Source organism: Lycium ferocissimum, chromosome 7, assembly GCF_029784015.1.
Source record: "Lycium ferocissimum isolate CSIRO_LF1 chromosome 7, AGI_CSIRO_Lferr_CH_V1, whole genome shotgun sequence".
Classification (NCBI taxonomy): domain Eukaryota; kingdom Viridiplantae; phylum Streptophyta; class Magnoliopsida; order Solanales; family Solanaceae; genus Lycium; species Lycium ferocissimum.
The window spans coordinates 35,860,981-35,884,726 of record NC_081348.1 but is presented as its reverse complement, the minus strand read 5'-3'; the positions used below and the strand labels follow the sequence as shown (position 1 = coordinate 35,884,726).

The 23,746-nt window shown below is 33.8% G+C and overlaps 3 protein-coding genes across 12 annotated transcripts; 1 reads left to right on the top strand and 2 right to left on the bottom strand.

Moving 5' to 3' along the window:
* The first annotated feature begins 2,842 nt into the window (after window positions 1-2,842).
* Window positions 2,843-6,017, top strand: LOC132064678 (ubiquinol oxidase, mitochondrial). The gene is made up of 4 exons (XM_059457759.1): window positions 2,843-3,539; window positions 4,548-4,676; window positions 5,166-5,654; window positions 5,798-6,017. The coding sequence occupies exons 1-4, from the start codon at window positions 3,132-3,134 to the stop codon at window positions 5,855-5,857; spliced, it is 1,086 nt and encodes a 361-aa protein (XP_059313742.1). The 5' UTR covers window positions 2,843-3,131; the 3' UTR covers window positions 5,858-6,017.
* LOC132064677 (protein DA1-like) lies at window positions 5,908-10,523 on the bottom strand. 5 transcript variants are annotated; one of them, XM_059457754.1, is made up of 13 exons: window positions 10,349-10,523; window positions 10,170-10,233; window positions 9,997-10,055; window positions 9,804-9,894; window positions 9,511-9,592; window positions 9,179-9,253; window positions 8,793-8,862; window positions 8,570-8,671; window positions 8,052-8,258; window positions 7,906-7,959; window positions 7,706-7,815; window positions 6,934-6,992; window positions 5,908-6,821 (listed from the first exon to the last, which is right to left on the bottom strand). In XM_059457754.1, exons 2-13 carry the CDS (start codon window positions 10,219-10,221, stop codon window positions 6,541-6,543), a joined length of 1,242 nt encoding a protein of 413 aa, XP_059313737.1. In that variant the 5' UTR covers window positions 10,222-10,233; window positions 10,349-10,523; the 3' UTR covers window positions 5,908-6,540. The 5 variants fall into 5 exon arrangements, with proteins under 5 accessions (XP_059313737.1, XP_059313739.1, XP_059313738.1 ...); XM_059457756.1 differs by having other exon boundaries at window positions 9,997-10,083; window positions 10,349-10,521; XM_059457755.1 differs by lacking the exon at window positions 10,349-10,523 and having other exon boundaries at window positions 9,997-10,083; window positions 10,170-10,328.
* Window positions 10,524-15,986: 5,463 nt separating this feature from the next.
* LOC132064676 (protein DA1-like) lies at window positions 15,987-21,699 on the bottom strand. 6 transcript variants are annotated; one of them, XM_059457749.1, is made up of 12 exons: window positions 21,262-21,691; window positions 21,075-21,154; window positions 20,660-20,747; window positions 20,404-20,485; window positions 19,353-19,427; window positions 18,781-18,850; window positions 18,564-18,665; window positions 18,077-18,280; window positions 17,933-17,986; window positions 17,658-17,767; window positions 16,914-16,972; window positions 15,987-16,496 (listed from the first exon to the last, which is right to left on the bottom strand). In XM_059457749.1, the coding sequence occupies exons 2-12, from the start codon at window positions 21,114-21,116 to the stop codon at window positions 16,216-16,218; spliced, it is 1,167 nt and encodes a 388-aa protein (XP_059313732.1). In that variant the 5' UTR covers window positions 21,117-21,154; window positions 21,262-21,691; the 3' UTR covers window positions 15,987-16,215. The 6 variants fall into 6 exon arrangements, with proteins under 6 accessions (XP_059313732.1, XP_059313731.1, XP_059313735.1 ...); XM_059457748.1 differs by having other exon boundaries at window positions 20,657-20,747; window positions 21,262-21,690; XM_059457752.1 differs by lacking the exon at window positions 18,564-18,665 and having other exon boundaries at window positions 20,657-20,747; window positions 21,262-21,697.
* Window positions 21,700-23,746: the final 2,047 nt, after the last annotated feature.

Here is a 23,746-nt window from a genome sequence, read left to right as displayed (position 1 = left end):
AATAATTAGATCTAAAAAGAAAAAAGAAAAAAGAAAAAAAATTGAGGATGGACGACGACGACGAAAAGGAAGCGACTATAGATGGCCGGTGGCGGCTGGATTCAAACGAGAAATAGAAAACGTCAGATTTAGAATTTTAAAGAAAAAATCAGATCTACAAAAACAAAAGAAATGATCAAATCTAATAACAACCAAAAACAAAAGAAATAATCAAATCTAATAACAACCAAAAACAAAAGAGAGAAAGAAGAAATTGGGTTTAAGAGGAGACGATGCCGGCGGGAGGATTCTGAGGGAAGGAGGGGTGGGTAAGTGGTTGTGGGGTTTAGTAAATACATTTTTTATTTTCTTTTTATTGAAAAATAGGTTTTATTTTATTTTTCCTTATAATTTATTTTTTAATTATTATTCTGGACCCAAATGTCATATGTCCTCTTTTAATTAGTCATCACGCCACGCCACCGCGAGTGAATTACACACACTTTTTAATTTTAGCTGTTTGTCAAAAAAATATTTAATTGAAACAAATTTGATATAGTCTGCGTGCTCAATACGAACACCCTTATGTTGAGGTGTTACGAAGCCAATATGGATAGGATTTTTTGCTCGTACTCTGTTAAATTCTAGTATAGTTTATGATATCGTCCCACAGAGATTGAAAAATCTATGCTACAAGCTTATAATATTTTGACTATTATTTCAGAGAATCAAATTGATGAAAGGTGAGTTTGGAATTCTAAACTACTTAACTTGAAACAAATCACTTTCGGAAGATTTATATTTTAGAAAGAGTTGGGAATCGTTGAATGAATTCACTTGATAATATTATTATAATAAAATCTTAGTTTTCACACATATTTCTCTAAAGAATAATTGCTTATTGCTAATACAATTATATTTTTCTCACTAAGAAATAAATAATTAATTAACACTCCGTGAGGTTATGTCGATTAATTAATTTATGACTAGTGACAATTAAACCGAAATATTTTCTTGCTTGAATTGTGCTAGGACGTGTAAAGACCTCTTGCGATTAGCCTTTAAATCAATAAACTTATTTGATTCAATCCTTCCATGGGAATAGGACTGAAAGAACTAAGATAGATACCACCCAAATCGATAAAATTATTTGATTTAATCCCTCCGTGAGAATAGGACTGAAAGAAATAAGATAACGACCTCTCAAATCAATAAATTATTTGATTCGATCCCTCTATAAGAATAGGATTGAAAGAAAGAAGATAAAGATTTGGAATAATAGATAACTAAAATTTACTATCACTCTACTATTCTACTCGTTAGTTATAAATATTAATTTTGCTCCGTGAGAATACAAAATCAATATAATTATAACTTAGACATAAAATATATAGACGCGATAATAATGATTAATTAAGAACTATCATTCTTGCACAGTTTGAAATATAAATAGAAAATTTCAAGCCAAGGATGTATTAAAACCAAGGTAGTACCATAAATATGTATCAAGCTTCATCAACTATCCCAACAAAAAGAGATTACTCCATTACGGAGTAAGGAAACTAAAAAAGGTCTTTTAGAAGACTATAAATAATTAAAAAGACTAAAAAAATATTATTTCTACGAGAAAGAACCTAGGGAGACCAAGACTAGTTCTTGTTCTTCTTACAATTGGATGATCTTTTAAGACAAAAGATGTGGCTATTTATAGCAACAAGAATGCTCCTTTGATTGCTTCTACTTTGCCCAAAGTAAGTGTGATTACTTTGGCCAAAGTAAATGAGATTACTTTGGGCAAAGTGACTTCATTTCTTTATTTCCCACAAAGTTGACAAGATTACATCTTCATATTGGCCAAAGTAGTTTTCTTCTTCTTTTCTTTGATTTTTAGCCTTTTCATTTCTCCTTTTCCATGTATTTCTTTTCCTCCAAGAATTGTTAGAAAAATACAAGAATAGGATATAATTATTCATGTTTTAATTTGAAATCTCATTTATATATATCGAAATTACATGAATAATTTATATCCATCAAGGTGTCTAAGTGAAAGATATTGTCAATCACGAGTGTCTCCCGATAGGTTCAGCCCACATAAAAAAGTTAATATCCCACCTTAATTAAAATAAGTTTGCTCATGCCTTTTCTCCATCTATATCATAAATTCATTGAACATTTTGTTAGTCATAGGAGCTAAGGTGGTAGAAAAAAGTAGGAAAGAATTATACATATGCATGCATGACATAAAATTATTATATTTACATGTCTTCAACTTATATTATGATGAGAATCCTAATTTACTGCACTCCATTATTTATTGTCAAAGAAGAGTGTTGTAAACTTTACTAGAGGAGCCATCCAGAATTTATGCTTAGTTCAAAGTGAAAAAGAGAAAGGAAAAGCAATTTCTCGACAAGAAATTGATAAAGCTTTTGGTATGCAAACAATTTTATTCAATCATGATTAAGTTGAACAGACATTTGTAGGCTTGTAGATCTATCCAGATGAAATGATACGGTAAAGAAATGGATCATGAGCTTAATTCATCTATAAAAGTTAGCTTATGAGAGAAAAATTATCCAAGTTCCGTTCAAATGATCCTCATCCCACGGAGGTGGGACTTCACAAATACATCTACTATACTATTCCACCGGGTCACGGAAGTCAACATCGTCACCAACTTTGTAATTTTTTTTTCTTGCTAAGCTTTTAGTCATCATTTCTTTCCTCAATCATTCTCATCATGTTTTCTCTCGAGCCGAGGGAAACAAATCTCCCCTCGCCTTCCTGATTTATGCAGGGTAAGCGTGTGACAGATATTTTACTCCGCCACTTGACCCCATACCATGGGGTATGTTGTTGTCGTTGTTCTTTCCTCAGTCATTACGGCCACGTATCCAGACCATAAAGGCCCACGTTCGCTTTAAATTTACGAGTTCCTCCTTGTCTCTCTTTTTTCTTTTCCTTTCCTTTTTTCCAGTTCGCTTGGAGCACAGGTAAAGCCAGATGCCCGTTTAAAGTCTAACCGTCACTAAATCTTAACGTACAACGTTCGTCGTGTGGTTAACTCATGCTTTGCTCTACGAGTGTGTCCGGTTAACCGCTTCTTTTATCACTGAAGTAAATAATCAAACTTCCGATTTTGGCCCCCGTTTATGATCGGAAAGATGAATCAGTTGTTGTTGGCAAGGTCGGTGATGAGGCGATTGGTTTATGGCAGTACCTGTAACCGTTGCATAGCGTCACAACTGTCATCACCGCCGTTGGTAGTGTGGAGGGAAGTTCATAAGCCGAGTAGTGAGTCAGTTGTGATGATGAGTGATCAACGGCTGATATTCTCTGGTCAATGGTGGAGGATGATGAGCTCCACTAGTGAACCGCCAACCAAGAATTCGAAGTCCACTGTAGTGAGGAAGGAGGACGATAAGGACAAGAAAACGAGTGGTGATTCTGTAGAGAAGATGGAAAGGGAAGATGAAGTAGCTGTTTCCAGTTATTGGGGTGTATCGAGGCCAAAGATTACAAAAGAAGATGGCTCTGTGTGGCCTTGGAACTGCTTCATGGTACTGTACAACTTGTTACTTTCTTAAGTATTTTCATTTGGACACTCAAACTAAGTCTTTGTTCTAATTAAACACATTAACTATAATAAAGTGTTTCAATTAGATACTTTCCGTTCAAATTTTGGATTTTCTTTAATTATACGCATTCGCCTTAATAAGTCATAAAACTCCCAACATTGAGTTGATGCATATAATTAAAAGAGATAACAAATTTTATGGGGTTAACGTAACTACCTAATAAACAAATGAAAACACGTGCAAACGTTTTCCCAAAATTTGAACCGAATGTGTCTAATTGGAATACTTTGTTGGGAATTGAGGTGTTCAATTGGAACAACGCTTAGTTCGAGTGTCTAAATGGAATATCTTGACAAGTTTAAGAGTTGACTCTGTATTAAGTCTTTTTTCTTCGGTTAATTTTCAAAGTTTCAAATAACAGGCAATAATTTGGAGGTTCTGCTAGATCACCTTTAATTTCCTGGGGATAAAGTTGATTGACTGCTGCTTACTTTCTGCCCTGCTTTCCATGTCTATTTACTCTGTTTTAATTGCTGGTTTATGTCTTGGTGTAGGCGGCATTACTAGTTGATGAGTCTACTAGATTTTGGAAGTTCGTAGTTTGATATTAGTGTTTGAAGTTGCTGATAGAAAACAATTATCCTTGGTTTCCAGTTAGAAATAATATAAATTAACTACATGGCTATGATTTGTAGTTTTCGGAGATAGAATGCTTATATTTGAAATGACTGCTTTATCGCGCTTGTATAAAAGAGCTGGAGCTGTTTTTATTCTTCTTTTGTTTATTCTGATTTTAAGTACTCCTATTATTTAGGGAATCTTGCAAATGTTTAATTGAAACTTTCTTGTGTCTTTTTCTTTTTTCCTTTGTCCTTGGGTACAAGATGTCATGTAAGTTCATCTGACAATGTCTTGTTTTACTTGCTCAAAAAGACAAAAGAAAGTCTTGCCTTTAACTAATTTATATCTATTTTCTGTTTTCGTTTGTAGCCCTGGGAGACATATCAGGCTGACTTGTCTATTGATCTAAGCAAGCACCATGTGCCCAAGACATTCCTTGACAAGGTTGCTTATTGGACAGTGAAACTTCTCAGGATTCCAACCGATTTGTTTTTTAAGGTCTGCTTTCCACTCACCTTTGCAAAGAATATGTTGTCCAATCAATTGTAGTGGATCAATTCGTTAACATACCACACCACCAAGCCATTTTTTATTAATATCATGACACCGGGCCCACCGGCAGATACTGATTCAGCCTCTTGCTTGTCACCACCTTCAGTTTTGTGCAACTGGTCATGCACACGTCATGTGAAAGGTCTGGTAATGAACATATGTACATGTGGCCAATTGCTCTGATGGCACACCTGAGCAGGATGCCACGGAGATGTGCTCTTTAGGTCATTCTTCTATAGTAGTACATCTTTTTGTGAAAAGAAACACATGCCAAAATTACTACAGTTATTGCTTCATGGACTAACTAAGAGTAATGGAAATATGTATAACAGAAGAACTTCTCTGCTCTGGACACTACAACAGTAATCCTCGAGTTGATTTTATATCAAATACCTTCTTGTCACCATTGATTCTAATATCTGATTTGTATTGCAGGAAAAATACGGTTGCCGTGCAATGATGTTGGAAACAGTGGCAGGTGTGCCTGGAATGGTGGGAGGTATGCTATTACATCTGAGGTCATTGCGCAAGTTTGAGCAAAGTGGTGGCTGGATAAAAGCATTACTAGAAGAAGCTGAGAATGAGAGGATGCATCTGATGACTATGGTGGAGCTAGTACAACCTAAATGGTACGAGAGGTTGTTAGTTATTGCTGTGCAGGGAGTGTTTTTCAATTTTTACTTCGTGCTGTACTTGCTGTCCCCCAAACTTGCACACAGAATTGTTGGGTATCTGGAAGAGGAGGCTATACACTCATATACTTTGTATCTTAATGATATTGGTCGCGGTAAAATTGAAAATGTTCCAGCTCCTGCCATTGCAATTGACTACTGGAGACTGCCTAAGGATGCAACTCTAAAGGATGTTATTACTGTCATCCGTGCTGATGAAGCTCATCATAGAGACGTTAACCATTTCGCATCTGTAAGTGTCCGTCTTCTATTTCTTAGATTAAACTTAAACATCATTGCGAATTTCCACGTTTTAGCTGGAAATTTTATCTTCGGTTTGCATTCTGTGTAAAAGTTAATGATGCAACTGATTTAGTTATTGTTCTTGTTGTGCAGGATATCCATTATCAAGGAAAGAAATTGCAGGAGTCAGCTGCTCCTGTTGGTTACCATTAAAATCTACATACTGTTCTACTTCACAAAGTTTATATATATATATATATATATATATATATTGTAGACATGGTCCAGCAAAACAAGGTTAGGTGGGGTATTTCTGATTAGTGATGAAATCCCCAAGTAGTAGCAGAGGTATGGATTAAACTACTGTACTATCATGCATATAACGGTATGATGAACATGCAAATTTTGTAATCTTTATGGGATGCAAGTAAATCCCGCTCCAAAAAATTTACTAAATGGATTTCTTTTATGACACGCATGCTTGGAAATCTTTATCTCCAGAAATTCACAGACAAAAGACAGGATCTCAAGAATTCTATGTATGACACATGAAGTTCTTCTAAGGCAGAAAGTCCGATAAAACATATTGGGAAACAGCTAGTATATATATATAGAACTAACAAAAAAGCCAAATTTATCATCTGATCATCAGGGGATATTTCGTCCGTTGTACAGGTCAGTGTTGACATGACTGCTGGAAATTTATGTTCACTTCAGTCTGTATCTGTCTTAACCAAGTACTTACATGACCTGAATCTGGTGTCTCAAAGTCAAGTATAAATTTTCTTTACAGGTATTTCACAGTAATGTCCGTCCAAGAGCCATCAGTTTTTCAGTTTCCACCAAATGATGAATGAGTTGAACATAAAGACAATGTTATACTGACCGAAATTAAGTCATTCAGGTAACATGCCTGTAAGAGATATATGTTCCAGCGTGGATCTTAGACCATAACGTTCAACTGCCCATTTTGCTTCTCTAAATCCATGCCCATATGCCTCAGAATGGTTTTTTTCTATTCCTTCTTTCAGATACTCTTTCAGATTTCTCAAGAACTGAGCATTGTCACTTGTACCCTTTATGTTGTCATCACCAGTAAAAGATTGCCATTCTAGCCACTTGTGAGCGAAAACTTCACAAATACCTTCTGCGATGTTTAGGGACAGCCCTCTATAGCCTATATGTCAGATGGAAAAAAGGTAGATTCATGAGGAATGTAGTTCACTGGTTTATTTTTAGTTAAGTTACACAAAAAGCAACTAGAGATTATATTAAAAGCTGGAAACCACCTTCAATTCGCATCCAAGCGTGCATCATTTCATGAGCCAAAGTTGCTCCCAAGGCCATCCTGTTTACAAAGGCCAGTGATGCATACCATAAATTAAAGTAGGGAACTTGTTTCAACCTTACATAACCTCTTAAAGCTGGAATCATATTATTTCTGGAAAACAACAGAGCATTTTTCTTAACTTCGATCTTAAGTCAAGCATATCACAGACCAAAAATGATTGAATACGGACATCATCACTCCCGATTTAGGTGACATCTTGGGATGAGTAACATGTAAGGACCTACCTTAAGGCAAGAACAGTAGCTGGAAACGGTTGTTAACAATGCAGATTTTTCTGATAGCTTCTGTGAATCCTAAAAATTGTTTTTTAATGAGTGATATCTCTACTATTCTAAGTGAGTTTCACTTCTTCAGCTGGTCGTACTATCTATTATAGGATGTGTTCATACAAAATGGCTGTGTTCATTCAAAATGGCATTTTATGACTGTTTATTACATGAAATATGAAAATGCAGACTTATTTTAGATGTTAATTTCTATATAGTTTTGTAGATAAACCTATTGGGCATCTACCTCATTGCATAAAATAAAACTTTGAATAAGTCAAAAGTGAAATTTCTTATTTGCTGATCCTATCTAGATGAAGATCATGAGATATATTTCCTGCTTAATCTCCCAGAAATTACTAGGTGACAATTGCTTGTAGTTATATACTGGATCCATCAAGAAGACTACTTATGTGATGGTATAGAAGTTTAGAAGAAGATTACTTTGGAAAGCCGTGTAAAAGCAGCATTGCTTTCACTTTGCGTCCTTCAACCAGATGTTCTACTTCTTTCACCACTTTAACTTTTTCACCCTTTTGTATTGACTTTGACACCTAGCATGAGTGAATGAAATGCAACGTGAGAGAGTAGATCACTTCATACAATAGGCAAGAGAAATCTATAATAGAAACAAATGTACTCACATAAGTTACGGCGTCCAATGTAGATTTTTCATAAATAGTCAAGCCAAGTGAGCTCTGTGAAACCAACCAAATACCTATTTACTACTACAGAATGTGATGGAAGTAACAGAATTCCTCTTGCTAATGTAAACACCTGCTCTGCCTACCTTGTTGTTATCATTTCTGATCATCTCTTTTTCATCAACTAACAGAATTGGAATGTAATATCTGACTTTCATGTTTAATCCTTTGAAAAATCTGTGCACTTCTTCAAGAAGGGGCTTGCAGTCTCCAGGATCCATCACTGCTGTATAACGACAATCAGGGCAAAGTTTCCGACCATCATTCAGGGTGATATACTTCACATCTCCTATCTACAAATAGGTGAGTAAGTTCTCAGTTAACATGTTATAAGCTGAGTAATTGACATCTAGTACTGTATCATTGAACGTAAAGCCAGTGTCACAGCTAAAAAGCTCATTGTTTATGTTTGCTATTCGGGAATATTCGTCATGCAATTGCAAGTGGTTGATTTATTCAAAAAGATTACTTTGCACTCTCATTTTTAATAATTCTCATGCTGATTGAGTGGTTCCTATTTAGCTCATTATTGACCTTCATTTTAAAGAGTATAGATTCAATCAGAAACATCTTCAATCTAATAATATAGAAGGCGTTTGAAAACCTTAAATCTTGAACAGCTGTGGCACTGAGGAGTTCCATCAGATGTATGCTTCTCACAGAAAGTTTGGCGCCAGTAGGTACACACTAACCAATCCGAGCAAATCTGTACGAAAGATAACAGAAGTATGAGGTAACTCATTCAGATATTTTCCGATCATCTTCAGATTTACAGGGATAGATTGTTTAGAAAGACTAAAGGGAAGGAAAGGAAAGGGAACACAAACCTGTTCTTCACAAACATCACAAACAAGTTTATTGCACCGCTTGCGACTCTTTCTCCAGAAAGAAGTGCTCCTACATCATCATTAAAGCGTGTCAATTTGATTAAATGGTAAGCAGAAGAAAGTATCTAAGCGAAAATACTTCAGATGATAATCTGACAATGAAACCCGGAAAAGAATTGATAAGAAACTGTATTCGTGAATGTCTTTACTTTCTTATACTGCTTGTTATTTTTCCAAAATCGGGAATTAACAACCTTTTCAAGGATTTACTTCCTAAGCATTATCAAGAGAACAAATAGAAGCATGATTTTTGCATGGATAACTAAAGACCTAATTGCATATACTTCATTACTTATGTAGAAGCACTTGAATTGTGTAACACTTACTTTGATGGTTGGACAAATGGATTTAACTCCTTGAAAAGTTTCCACCATTTCAGTTCTCTGCCTCCGGTACTCGTGCTGTAATAAGGTAAACCTTTAGTAAACAATTATCTGATCTTAAACTTAATCAGCTCGTGACAAAAGGGAGGTGAATAGGACAATTACATAGGAGTATATGTGATTTAAGGAAACATGGAAATATTCACTTCCCATATATCTGTTTCTATCTGAGAAATCTCCGAGAGCTAGTTGTGCGTGGTTCAGAACTCAGTGGATAATGGTATTCATTTCCCATATAAGAACGGAATGACAAGCTAATCACAGGGCATATTTACCTCTCGTCTGTAGAAGATAATGTGCTTTCTTCCAGTGCTTGTGCAAGTTCTTCTACATCATCAGTCTCTGGAAACTCCATATCTGATAAAGAAGAGACCAAATTTATATATGAGACTACTGGCCTAAAGTAAGTAAGAAACTAGTTGAGCACTTTATAGTTTTGTCAAAATAACCAAGTGAAGCTCCAAAATCATGAAACTTATGAGCTTGAGCAGAATATATATACTAACTCCTTAATAGAACAAAATTTAGCTTAGCCAGATGAAAAGTCTACATTATTAATGGCCCTTACCACCCATGTATATATCTTTTGCCTTTGATTCTTGGAGAGAGAATTCAATAGCACGAATCACATCCTCATTCTCATCTTCTGATAATTGGTTCTGTATTCAATTTTTTCAAATAGATTTAACCAATTAATAATAATAATGACGATGATGATGGTGATGATAATAAAAGACAGAGAGAGAACTAAGAAACACAACCTCGTAAGAAGGACCTTCATCCAGGAATCTATTTGCAGACATTTTCAAGATCAAATCCTCTGAGTTCAAAGAAAGATATCAATACTACTGCAAAACATAGAAATGCATTAATAAGAAAAATGGCAAGTTTACCAGTAGAAAATACAATGAACTAAGAAGAATTAAGCTATAACCATTAACCAGAGCACAGGACCCCAACTTCTCTGCCAGAATCTTGAATGGCATAGGCTATTTATTCTGTCATAACATAAGCAAGAAAATACAGAGAGATATTAAATTTTTTAAAACATGGAACATGGTTTTCCTAGAAAGAAATTGTTAAGAAATGGAGTATTCGGTTGGTCGCACTTACCAGAAAAAAGAAACAAATATTCCGCTGGTAGCACATAAAGAAGTTGCAATCAACTGAAGTGGTAGTTTCGTGCTCCTTTTCTGGTCTTTAGAAATAGTTTAATATAACAATTAATTAATCATTTCCGAAGACTTTGAACATGTCGTCGAGTCTTCATGAAAGCTACGTTATTTTCCCCCCGAAAAGTATGCATGAAATTACTATTATATATAACAGAGAACATAAGGACTTTTGTAGTCCTCACAAAATTTTGAAATCTACGTAGTGGTATATTAACATTGACTTTATTTTTATCTAAGAATTTATACTTTAATTTATTTACACCTCATAAATAAAGGGTGTATATCAATTACACTCCATAACTAAAACATACAAAATAGGTTAAAATAAAAAAGCAACCCCTGTATTCATATTTTTCTCTCTCCTCCGATATAGTTGCATCAATGAATAGGTAAAACCATGGTTATTACATTATGTGAACTTGCCGTCTCTCTGGATAAGCCATATGAAGTTATGAACTGCTTGATTAATTTTGTCAAAATTAACTGACAGATGTTTCCCTCTGTTTTTAGCGAATAACATTCTTTTATTTGAATTTCGTGTATTAGTCCCTCCTTCTCCCTCCCTTCTGCCCTCAATATCGCCGTCGGAGCTCCGGCGAACGAGCTCCGATCACTGCTCCCTCATCGTCACCACTGCTTCATGCGAAATCCAGACGGAGAAGTAAGCTCCGGTCACTGCTGTTGGTTGTGGTTCGTGTTGTTGTTGTTGTTGTTGTGGTTCGCCGGAGAAGTAAGCTCCGGCGATGGCTGTTGCTGTTGTTGTTGTGATTTTGGATTTTTATGGTGAAATGGAGCTTTACTTAGAAGAAAGATGAGCAACAGAGAGAAAAAATAGTATAGAGAGAGAGATGTAATGGTGGTGGAGTGAAGGAGGGAGAAAGAAGATGGTGTGACGGTGTTGTTGTTGTTGTTGGCTGTGGTGGTGGTTGTTGTTCACCGTCTCTCTCTCTTCTCCCTCACGACGAAGTCAGATCTGGCCGGAAATGGCTTTCTATTTTTGAATACAATCCGGTGTTGATGACGACGACGGTGGAGGCGGTCAGATCTGGACGGGAACAACCAAATCTGGCCGGAATCTGACCGGAATTTTATTTCTTGTATTCAGTTTTGAGTGTATTCGTTAATTTTATTTCTTGTATACAAATGAATACAGTGAATTTTGAAGTGTATACAAATGAATAAAGTGAAATTTATTTCTTGAATTCAGTTTTTGAGTGTATTCGTTAATTTTTTAGTGCAAATTTTTGTGTTTTTGATGTTTTAGTTGAATACATCTGATTTGAATACAGCAAAATCTGAATTGAATACACCAAAATCTGACTCAACCTAATTTTGAATACAATCCGATTTCTGAATACAATCCGATTTCTGAATACAATTAACTGTAGCAAACTACTGTAGCGCGCACTGTAGCTACGAAATGTAAATAGCTAAAATGTAGCTATGCCCAATTTAAAACCCCTAAATGTTAGTCATTTATGTAAAATTCCCCAAAATTTTTCCAATAAATATCAGGCTTTTCAATTAATTACTTTTAGGTTCTGATCTTATTTTTTTAAAGTCAAATTTATTTTTTGTTCTTATGACCTACTTTTTAAAAGCTGTCGAACATTCTTTCTTATTTACTTGTTTTCTATCGTGTATTCTAAGATCATCGAGCCCTCCCCTAATCCGCATTCGTGTAGCGTATTTCCAATTGGGAGAGCGCTCCCTACCCAGAATTTTTTTATTCCCAGGCTCGACCTCGAAATCCCTTATTAAGGGAGGAACAATCCCATCCGCTGCACTTTATTTTTCCTATTGTTTTCTTCTATTGATCTTATCTATTAACCTAAAAAATAATCATTTCTTCGCTAGATATTCTTGCTTCTTGTTGCTCTTCATTTTCTTCGTTTTCATTTGCTGCTTAATGCTTATTATAGATTTTTACATGTAAGCATTTCTTTTACTTTATATTTATACTTTAATGAGCTCATATGTGTTTACCAAGATTAGTACAAAAATGATTTTCAGATATTTTTAAAAATTATTAAATGATGCCATATAATGTTAAAATAAAGACAACATTATCAGTTAAGATCGGGTTATCTTTAAAATCTCTTGTTTGGTTAACTAAAATTAATCTGTTAAACAAAAAATGAGTTTGAAGTAGGGTAGAATTAGAGTGTCAGCTACCGATTTGGTCGGATTCGGTAGCACTTTGGTCCAAATTCTGTATTTGTCTTAAAAGTTCATTAAATATGTACAAATTATTAATTTAGAACTAAATAACTTAAAAAATTAGGATTCGAAGCTCATATATTTCAAATTATGGCTCCGCATTTAATTTGGAGTAAATAATTTCATCAAAATGACAGTTAAGATATTATTGGAGTGAAATGAAAGTTTTGCTTTTATACATTGAAAATATACTTATTTGAAGTTTAATTATTACCAACATAAAATTTATTTCTTTAATTAAAATATTACTTTTTATATCTGGAGTTGGGCTCGGGCTTAGCAGGGGCCTGGTGAAACTAGTTAGTTAAGAAAGTGTGACTCATGTTACTAGCAGTCAAAGTTTCTAATAATCACTCGACGCTTTTCATATATTCATCCTTTTTCTTCATTAAAAGAGAACAGAAAAAGTCACCCTTTAAGATCTTCAGGAGAAGTAACAAAAGAAAACAGAAACACGTGTCATTTATCTCAATTTATATGACATAATTCAAATTTTAAGAGTCAGGTTTCTTTATTTTGACCGCACATCTAGATATACAATTTTTAAGATTTTTCAAAAATAATTTACATATTTAAAAACTACATAAAAAAAAGACTATAAGTCATAAGAATTAACAATTTAAAATATTTCAAGGGCATACGAATAAATAGCAGTAAAAAAATTTTCTTGTTTGACTCTCAAAATCCATACTATGTGGTCAGGTTTGTATGTACCATTTGCAATGATATTTCACATATTTAAATAAATGGACATCAGACCTAACTTAATCCCAGATAAGAATTGCCCAAGACTACATAAACAGACTGAGTGTGCAGATTTTGATTTGACTGATAAATCGAATCAAATAGATTTTGATTTGACCTATAAACCGAACCAAAAAAATATTATTAATTTATCGGTGTATGGTTATATGTTCGAAAATGATATTGTACTTTAATTATGTTATCGGCTTATTGGTTCAAGTAACATTCTTGTTCAATGTTCTCAAGGGTTAACAGTGTAACCCTAAAAACTAACTCGTAAGGTGAAAATTGCTTAGATCATATAAAGATATCAATTTTTCATCCCCACACAGCCACACTGATGTGGGTAATTAGGATTTGCTATTGCTATCTTTACTGTCAGCTATCTTTATTTAACAGACACATTAATGGAATCGGACAAATAATCCAAGTTTCTTCGAATAACTTGTAGAGCCAAAAAGTCAATGCGATCGTGAAATTGTCTAATGGAAAAATTATCAAATTTCCACAAAGTAAAAGGGACGTTATGTTAGGAGAAAAAAAAATGTGACTTAAATTAAAAGCTACAGCCAACAAGTGGGAAAAAGGCCTCGACGTTTAGTTGACTGACTTGACGTGTAGGAATCGAAAGACAAAATCGAAAGAAAGAGAAAGGCGCCAATTTGAAATAGGAAGATTCTATACGTTTGCTTAACTTACATCAATATGCTTTAACCCATATTAACTTTGAGACGTTGTATGGAGTTGCACTGTTGAAATTGCAAAGATACTACATACTTGTTTAATAAGTGGAACTCTGCTTTACTATTAAATAGTAGTAGTATAAGTCTATGATATGGATGATAAGTAATTTTATATTCAAATTTTAAGTCACTTTCAAAGTGGGTTTACAGGTATTGTTGCTTTGTTAGATTTATATGTATGAGATTGTGCGAATTTATTGAGAGAAAAAAAGAAGAAGATATAAATAATTTTACTAGGTAATTTATTAATCTAAGGACCATTTGAGGAATTAGCTCATGAAATGATAATGACAACTGAACCAATAAATAAAAGGAAAATAAATAAAGATTAATGAGAAGTCAATTTTTACGGATAACACTTTGCATAAAAATTATTTTCTCTGAAAATATTTTCCCTTGTTTATTTGGAAATAAAAAATAATTTTTTAGAAAAATATATATTAAAAGTTAATACTCCGTATTACTTAATATCGAAGTCCAGCACTGTTTTATATATACTAATCTCTAGACACCCATTCTAATCCGTATAAATATTTTAAAATGGCATAACTAAATATATAAATATGAGTAGCGATGAAAAAGGCCATGGCACAAAAGCACCACAAAAAGCCTTTCATAAAGGTGACATAACAAAAAAAGTTATAAAGGGAGTATCCTCCGCGTCCACCACTATCTTTGATCCTCCGGTGATCTCATCTCATGTTGTGGAGAAGCTTTTTTCTTGTCCTTTATTTCATAATCATCACCTTCATGTATTAATTTCTTTTCATCCATATTTCTTCTTGTTGCTACTTCAGTCTCATAATAATTCTTCTACAATTGACATTATTAATCATTCACCTATTAAGCTTATAAACATAATATGAAGAAAGTGAACAAAATGAATAGCCAAAAGCCTAATTTTTACCAGTATATACCAAGAATTAAAAAAAATAAGAACACCAAGAAGATAGATAACTACGCAAATATCTGCTGACACTAAATTGAATTACAAAAAAGCCAATACAAGCATATAGCATGAAGGATAAAACAACCATATTGGAAATATATAGACACATCTCAATTAGCTTGCATAGATGGTAAGACGAAAAATAGAGATACAACTACATACCGCAGTGGCCAAATACTCGGAACAACGAATATAAATTAGAGCATCCAATGCATCCATTTCTCTTTATAAATACTGAGACACCTGTGCTCTTCATACTTATTGCTGATTCACCAGGAATGATGATACTGCCTCTTCAATTGCTAAAAACTGTACATTACATGAACCTAATTAAGTGCAATTAACTACTAATAAATTTTAGGTTTGGAGAGTCATATAGTGGCAGATAATGGAATAACTCAATTAACTGACTCTTCATTACCTTCACCTATACTACAACTCTTAGGTAGCCAAGTCAGTTACAAACTTACAACTCTTCGGCTAATATTGAGACAAACTTCATAAATTGGTTTTTCATACATTAACGATGAATGAGTAATTTAGTGGAGGGCAAATGGCTCATTCAAATTTTAAAGGGTATTTTCGTAATCTAATTTTAAGCTTAGAGGCTTCCCACTTTTAGTATAATATGATCTTTCCACTCAAAGCTATGCTATTGGGGCATTTCTGCATAGTAACGAAATCTCTATTAAGTAGTAGAGGCATAGATTATTTGTTGTTGTTTTTGATTTTTTTTATGACATGGGAATCCGCAGTTGCTGCCCTTCGGGTGCACAGGGTAAACTCCGCTCTTGGAAATCTTTATCTCCAGAAATTCATGGGGAAATGATTCTCCAGACTCCAGAGTACAATAAATACACGACACATGAAGTTCTACTATAGCAATAAGACTGAAAAAACTTAATGAAAACAGCTAGAAATAGAACTAAAAAAGAAGACAAATTTATCATCTGACCTCAAGGAAATTTGGTTGGTCATATTCACTCCAATTTGTATTGCCTATGTAGTTGCAGGGCCTCAATTTGGAGTCACAAAGGTACATAAATTCTTTTACAAGTTTTTTACAGCAATGTTTGTCCAAGAACTATCAGTTTCCTCCCATGATGAATGAATTAACACAAAAATTGACAATGTCACCTGAAAAGTAAGTCATTCAGGTAACTTGCCTGTACGAGCAATATGCTCGAGTGTGTATCTTAAACCATAACGTTCAACTGCCCATTTCGCTTCTCTAAATCCATGACCGTAGGCCTCGGAATATCTTTTTTCTATTCCATCTTTCATAAACTCTTTCAGATTTCTCAAGAACTGAGCTTTTTCACTTGTACTCTTCATGTAGTCATCACCAGTGAAAGATTGCCATTCTAGCCACTTGTGAGCCATAACCTGGGAAAGACCTTCTGCTATATTTAGGGACAGTCTTCTATAGCCTATAAATATGAGAGAAAAATTGTAAACAAAAAGAGTGATCAGATTTCCTCTCGATAGGAGGGAAAGTAAGGGAGGAGGACATTTTTGTGTTTCTTCTCTCTTTTGCTGAACTAAAAAGGTAGATTTATGAGGAATGTGGCTTTCCACATGTATGCTTTCCTTTACTTTTAGCTGGATTTAAGTAATATACACTGACATTCTAATTTTTTACGTAATTTAGTTGGCTATAATAGGTTATTACTCTATTTTCCCCAGTTACTAAATCTGGCTTGCTATAAAAAGTTACTTAATAGTTGCAGGTCAACTTAATCTAATGGCGTAAAAAATGCCTATACACTAGTAGCGTATAAAGCTCACTCTTTTTACTTGAACAAGAAAAAAGCAACAAGTGTCAATAGTAAAAAGCTGGAAACCACCTTTAACGCGCATCCAAGCATGCATCAATTCATGAGCCAAAGTTGATCCTATGGCCAACCTGTTCACAGAGAGCATTGATGCATTCATAAAATAAAAGTAGGGAACTCGTTACACGTTCTCTTAAAACTGGAATTAAATTAAAGAGAACATTTTTCTTAACTTTGATCTAAGTCGAGAAAATCAGACCACTAATGGATAGAATATGGACAGCAACAATTATCTGAAACCCCCACTCACAGCCGTTCCATATTTCTTAACGTCTCGATTTAGGTAACATCGTGGGAAGAGTAGCGTGTAGAGGAGAACAATATGTGGAAACGGCTGTTAGTGATGCAGATTTTTCTCTGTTAATCAGGAATTATTTCGTCTTCAATGCAAAATGAGTAACATCTCTACTATTACAGATCAGTTTCTCTTCTCAGTTGGTGATACTAACTATTCTAGGATATGTTTATCAAAAATAGAATTTAGTAACTGTTCATTACATAGAATACAAAAATGCGTTTGAACATTCATAGTTTTGTAGATAAATGAATTGGGCCACATATCTCATTGCATTGAAAGGAGACAGTAAATAATTCAAAATTGAAATTGCTTATTTTTATCCTAACTAGATGAAGAGCATGAGATGCATTTTCCTATTTAATCTCTTAGAAAATACTAGATGAAATTGCTTGGAGTTCTATACTGAATCCATCAGAAGACCCCTTATGTGAAAGTATAGAAGTTTAGAAGAAGATTACTTTGGAAAGCCATATAAAAGCAGCACTGCTCTCACTTTGCGTCCTGGAGGCAGTTGTTCTACTTCTTTCACCACTTCAATATTTTCACCCCTTTGTATTGACCTTGACACCTAACATAAGTGAATCTAATGCAAAATTAGAGAGTAGATCATTGTGTTAACAGAGGCGGATGCAATATATAATTATCTGAACTCGTATAACAACAAAATTCAATTATATTGCAGAAGACATCAGCTCATCTAACATAAGTCTATAATAGAAACAGATATACTCACATAAGTTACGGCATCCAGTTCAAATTTCTCATAAATCGTCGAGCCAAGTACGACCTATGAAACCAACCAAATGCTATTACTACTACAAAATTTGATGGAAGTAAAAAAATTCCTCTTGCTAATGTTGGCGCATGTTCTACACACCTTTTTATGGATTCTGATTAACTCTTGTTCATCAACTAACAGAATTGGAATGTAATATCTGATTTTCATGTTTAATCCCTTGAAAAATCTGTGCACTTCATCGAGAAGGGGCTTACAATCTTCAGGATCCATAACTGCTGTATAACGACAATCAGGGCAAAGTTTTCGACCATCACTCAGAGTGATATACTTGATGTCTCCTATCTGCAAATAGGTAAGTAAGTTCTCAGTTATCATGTTATAAGTTGAGCAAGTGTAAAAGAAATTTAAAGAAGAATATGTTTAAGTTACATCTATTGTTGAGAGGTTAGTTATCAGCCAATTTTTTGAACATGCTAGCGGCGATAGTGAGCTAATTACTAAATATCAACTTATTTGCTGTCTGTGAATCCAGTCAGCTAATTATTGACCTTACTTCATTTTATTAAGGACCATAGACTGAATCAGTAACATCTTCAATCTAATAATATAGAAGGGTTTTAAAAACCTTAAATCTAGAACAGGCACAGCAATAAGGAGATCCATCAGATATATGTTTTTTACAGACAGTCTGGCCCCAGTAGGAACACCTAAACCACGCCGAGCAAATCTGTACCAAGATTTATCATGTTAATAGGCAATAATCAACCATAATAGAAGCATCAATTAACTCCTTCCGAAATTTTGCAAAACGGGAAAGAGATTTGAGAAAAGGGAACACAAACTTGTTCCTCACAAACATCACAAATAGGGGTATTCCGCTGCTTGCTACTCTTTCTCCACCAAGAACGGCCCCTACAAAATCAAAAAGGATACTAATGTCAACTTTAATAAATGGAATACAGAAGAAAATATTAAAAGTAAAAGATACTTCAGAATGCCACAATGATAATGAAACTGGAAAGAAAAAGATAAGAGGGTGTATTAATCAGGAACTGTTTTACTTCGTCATACTACTCACAATTATTTCCAAAATTGAGGAACAACCATCTCATTGATTTAGTTCTTAAGAGAATTAGTTTTATCAACAATGATAATGAAACCTGGAAAGATAAAGATAAAAAAGTGTATTAATCATGAACTAGTTTACTTTCTCATACTACTTGCTATTATTTCGGAAATCGAAAAACAGCCTTCTGAAGGATTTAATTCTTAGGAGAATTACTTTTGATAAGTAGGTCTTCGGAGAATTAGCTTTATCACCAAATAGAAGCGTGATTTTGTCCTCTTCTTATGGATAATTAAAGACCTAGCTATAAATACTTTTGTGCTAGCACTTGAATTGTGTTGCACTTACTTTGATGTGTGGACAGATGGATTAAACTCCTTGAAAATTTTCCACCATTTCAGTTCGCTGCCTTCGGTGCTGGTGCTGTATTGGTGTAAAGCTTTATTAAACAAACATCTGATCTTAAACTTAATCAGCTTGCAACAAAAGGGAGGTAAATAGTAGAGGACATAAGGAATAACTATGTCACAAAGATGAATTACTATATGAAGCAGTAATTCTATGTTTTTCACTGTCTTACAAAGATGAAATACTGTACGAAACAGTGATTCTATTTGGGGCCACATGATCATAGAGGAGATATGATCCTCCAGCAACCTAAAGGAAACCAGACGATATACTGTGAACTTGATGAAGTGTGGCTCTACAAATCATTAAAGAAGTGTTCAATCAGATCTTATCATTATTCATGAGTGGGGTTAGTCTGTTGTTTGTGCATAATAACTGTTCGGAATCAGATTCATTGTTTGGTATGATGGAAAAGAATTTCCGGAAAATAAGGGGGAAAATGACGTCTCTTACTTTTGGGCGGAAGTCATTTTCCTTCACGGTTATCTCAACTTGCAATGAAATCTCGTAGTTTAACCAACACTTAATCATTATTATCAATCTTTATGCTCAAAGATTTCATCAACACACTATCTGTTTTGCCAATAATACTAATCTTGGAATAGATGCTCTTTTTAGAAGACCAAACACAGCAAAACATTTTCCATAAAATAGGTCATTTCTTGAAAAATGTTTTCCGGGAAAATGACTTCCTTCATACTAAACACAGCTTAAAAATTATATTTGCAGCGACCGCTACATTCCTTATCCCTTTACAGCAGATTTATTTAAGCAGCTAAAGGAGTAGCACAGTGATTGATGAAGAATAAAATTTTCATAATGGTCTCATCATTTACATAAATTTGTCAAACTATGCCAGATAAACAAGTCTGTGTAAGGCCTAATCTCCTCCGAATATGAAAATATTCATTTCTCATTATAAAGATAAGGCTAATTAATTTGAAGGAATGTTGTAAGGGAACGAGACTTCGATACCACAGGCCATATTTACCTCAAATCTGTGGAAGATAACGTGCTTTCTTCCAGCGCTTGTGCAAGTTCTTCTACTTCATCATTCTGGGGAAACTCCATATCTAACAAAAAATGACCAAATCTACTTATGAGACTTCCTGCAAAATAACCAAGTGCAGCTCCAAAATCTCGAAAATTATGGGCTAGAATTAAAATGCTACAACTTCCGACTAGGAAAAAGTTCATAGCTTAAAAAAGTGAGATGAAAAGGCTACATCATTAATGATCCTTACCACCTGTATATATTTCTTTTCCATTTGATTCTTGAAGAGATAGTTCAATAGCACGAACCACGTCCTCATTCTCATCTTCTGAGAATTGGTCCTGTATTCAAGTATTACAAATGAGTTAATTGTGTGTTAAGAGATGGATCTGCAAAAACTATTCAATTATCATGTTGGTTAATCAAAAGATAAGAACCACTATCAGTTTAGAGAAATCAAAGGCCCGCTTTTAGGTAAATTGCAAGATATGTAATCCTCACTAAGATATAAAGCTAGCACTATACAGACTTCCAATCAAAATTTTCTTATTACTGTCCTATTAACAATAGTAGCACTGATCAAATGATAATAAATACTAGTACTAGTAATAGTACTGATAATGATGATGAGTATGATAATGAAAGACATAGAAGTAAGAAACATGAACCTGGTAAGAAGGACCTTCATCCAGAAATCTATTTGCAAACATTTTCAAGGTCGAATTCCCTGAGTTGAAAAATAACAATACTGCGGCAAAACATGAAAAAGCATTAATGAGAAATATTCATGGTAGAGCAAATGGCAACTTTACTGGAAAATACAAAGGACTGGACATAGAAGCCATGATCACTAACCAGAAACAGGACCCCCAACTTTCTACCAGATGCTTGAAATGGTATATGCTATTTGTTTGAATCATAAGCAAGAAAATCAGCTGATTAGCAGGGCTTTTATTTTTGAAACGTGGTTTACCTGGAAATAGAATCTTTTAATAATTATTGGTTGGTTACACTCACCCAAATAAAAAAAATACAAATATTCTTCTGGTAGCACATAAAGAACTTGCAACTAAGCTGAAATGGTAGTTTCGTGCTTTGTTTCTTGTCCTCAGAAATTGTATAATATAACATTTAATTAATCATTTCTGAAGACGTTGACCCTGTCATCAAGTCTTCATGAAAGTTAACAAGTCCACTTCATTTTACGCTAGCAATTAAGCTTCCATCACTCTACGCTTTTCATATTCCTGATTTCTTTTTCCTCATTAAAGGAGTCGTAAAATGGAAGTCCCCTTTTAAAATCTTACAGTTAATTTCTTGGAGAGTCATTAAAGTTATTCAAATACCTCACTAAATTTACTTTATTTGTTTTATATACCACTATAATTACTCATGTTTTTGGTTCATATTCGGACAAAGTTTCATACATGGAAAGTACTAGAAAAGAAAAAATTTACAGTGGTAGAGGTGTATGTGGTGTGTGAGGGAGTATTTAATTGAAATTAAAATGGGGACCACCACTTTGTCCTCATCATCCTCATGGTGGAGCCACATGCATCTAAGGGGTATCAACCGACACCCTTCAATGAAAAATTATATTGTGTAAGTACGTATAAAAAATATTTTTATGTGTATATACTATGAGCCAGTTTGGATTGGCTTATAAGTTGGTTAAACCAGCTTATAAGTCATTTTAAATTTATTTGGGTGTTTGGTAAAAAATAGAAAAACAGCTTAAATTAATTTAAAAAGTGCTTAAAATAAGCCAAAACCAAGAAGTTGCTCAACCCCAACTTTTTTTTTTTTTGGTTTGGTTTGACCAACAACGTTATCCTTTTATCCCCTATATTTTCTGTTAATCCCAATACTACCCTCACTTCTAAAAACCCTTTAAACACTTTTATCCAAACACGTAATTGCTTATTTATAAAATAACTTTCAACATTTTTTTTTTTTTTTTTTTTTTTTTTTTTCCCACCCATTTAGGAGGATTTATAGTGTTTCCACACTTCCTCCAAATACGTGACTCGAACCTGTGACTCTACCTGGAGTGGGTGGAGGTGCTTTACCACTGAGCCATCCCTCACTTGTCCGTAACTTTCAACACTTGAAAAGTACTTTAAGCACTTATGCTTAAAAGCCACTTTTTTTCAGTTAATCCAAACAGGCTCTATGTGTTGAACCTCCTTAATTTCGTCGTATATTTACTTTTTTATATTTTGACACCCCTTAGTAAAAATCCTAGTTCCGCCAATGCTCATCCCTTTCTTCTTTCCGTGTCTTTTTCTTTCTATTCAGTTTTCTCTCTCCTCTTTCCTCTTTTTTCTAATTTTCTCTTTTTTATCAATTTTAAAACCAATTCTATTATATGCGAATCAAAACTCGTTAAGATATTATTCAATTTTTTAATTTTTCTTACAAATTCGAAAACTCTGAACAAGCTTAAAAGAAAATAATTGGCTCTTGAAAAAAGTTTTTAATGTAAAAACTGATAGCTAAAATGAATTTAGGGTACTTTGGTATATATTCAATTCAAAGTTGCTACATTCTGCATCCGAGAAATCCAAAATTCTAAGTGTCATCAAAGTAGACCCTGAATCTAGGGGTGTGAAAAAAAATTGGTTTAACCGATAAAAATCGAATCAAAAAAATGTTATTGGTTTATCGATATCGAGTTATTGGGTCAATAATTTTTAAACGATTCTGTAATTTTTTTTATTAGACTACCAGTTCAATTTTCGATTTTTAAATTTTTATTAACGGTTAAACCGATAACCCAATAAGGACATAAGGTCTTATTAAAATTATATTTTTAAGTATAGTATTTTTATGTGAAAGACGCGGGAGGCGAAAACAATTTTATTTGAAGACTTTGCTGGTTTAGTTTGTCGGTTAAACAGGTTTTTTCACACCCCTAGAGTCAAGGTACTTTGATGGCACTTGAAATTTGGATTTATTGGGTGCAGAGTGTAGCAACTTTGAATTGAATATATATCAAAAGAAAAAAATCTAATAAATTTTCCAAGGGTTTTTACTTTCAAAAGTATCTTAAATTCATTTTTAGTTATCAGTTTTTACATTAAAAACTTTTTTGGAAGGGACAATTATTTGCATTTAAGCTTGTTCGGAGTTTAATCGAATTTTTAAATAGAAATTGAAAAACTAAATAATGAAACGGATGAATAACTTAAAAAAAAATTAATTTGCATATAATAGAATTGATTTTAAAATTAATAAAAAAGAGAAAATGAGAGAAAGGAGGAAAGACGAGAGAAAACTGAAGGGGAAGAAAAAGACGTGGAAAGAAGAAAAGGGGGAGAATGAAGTGCATAAAGTGGTG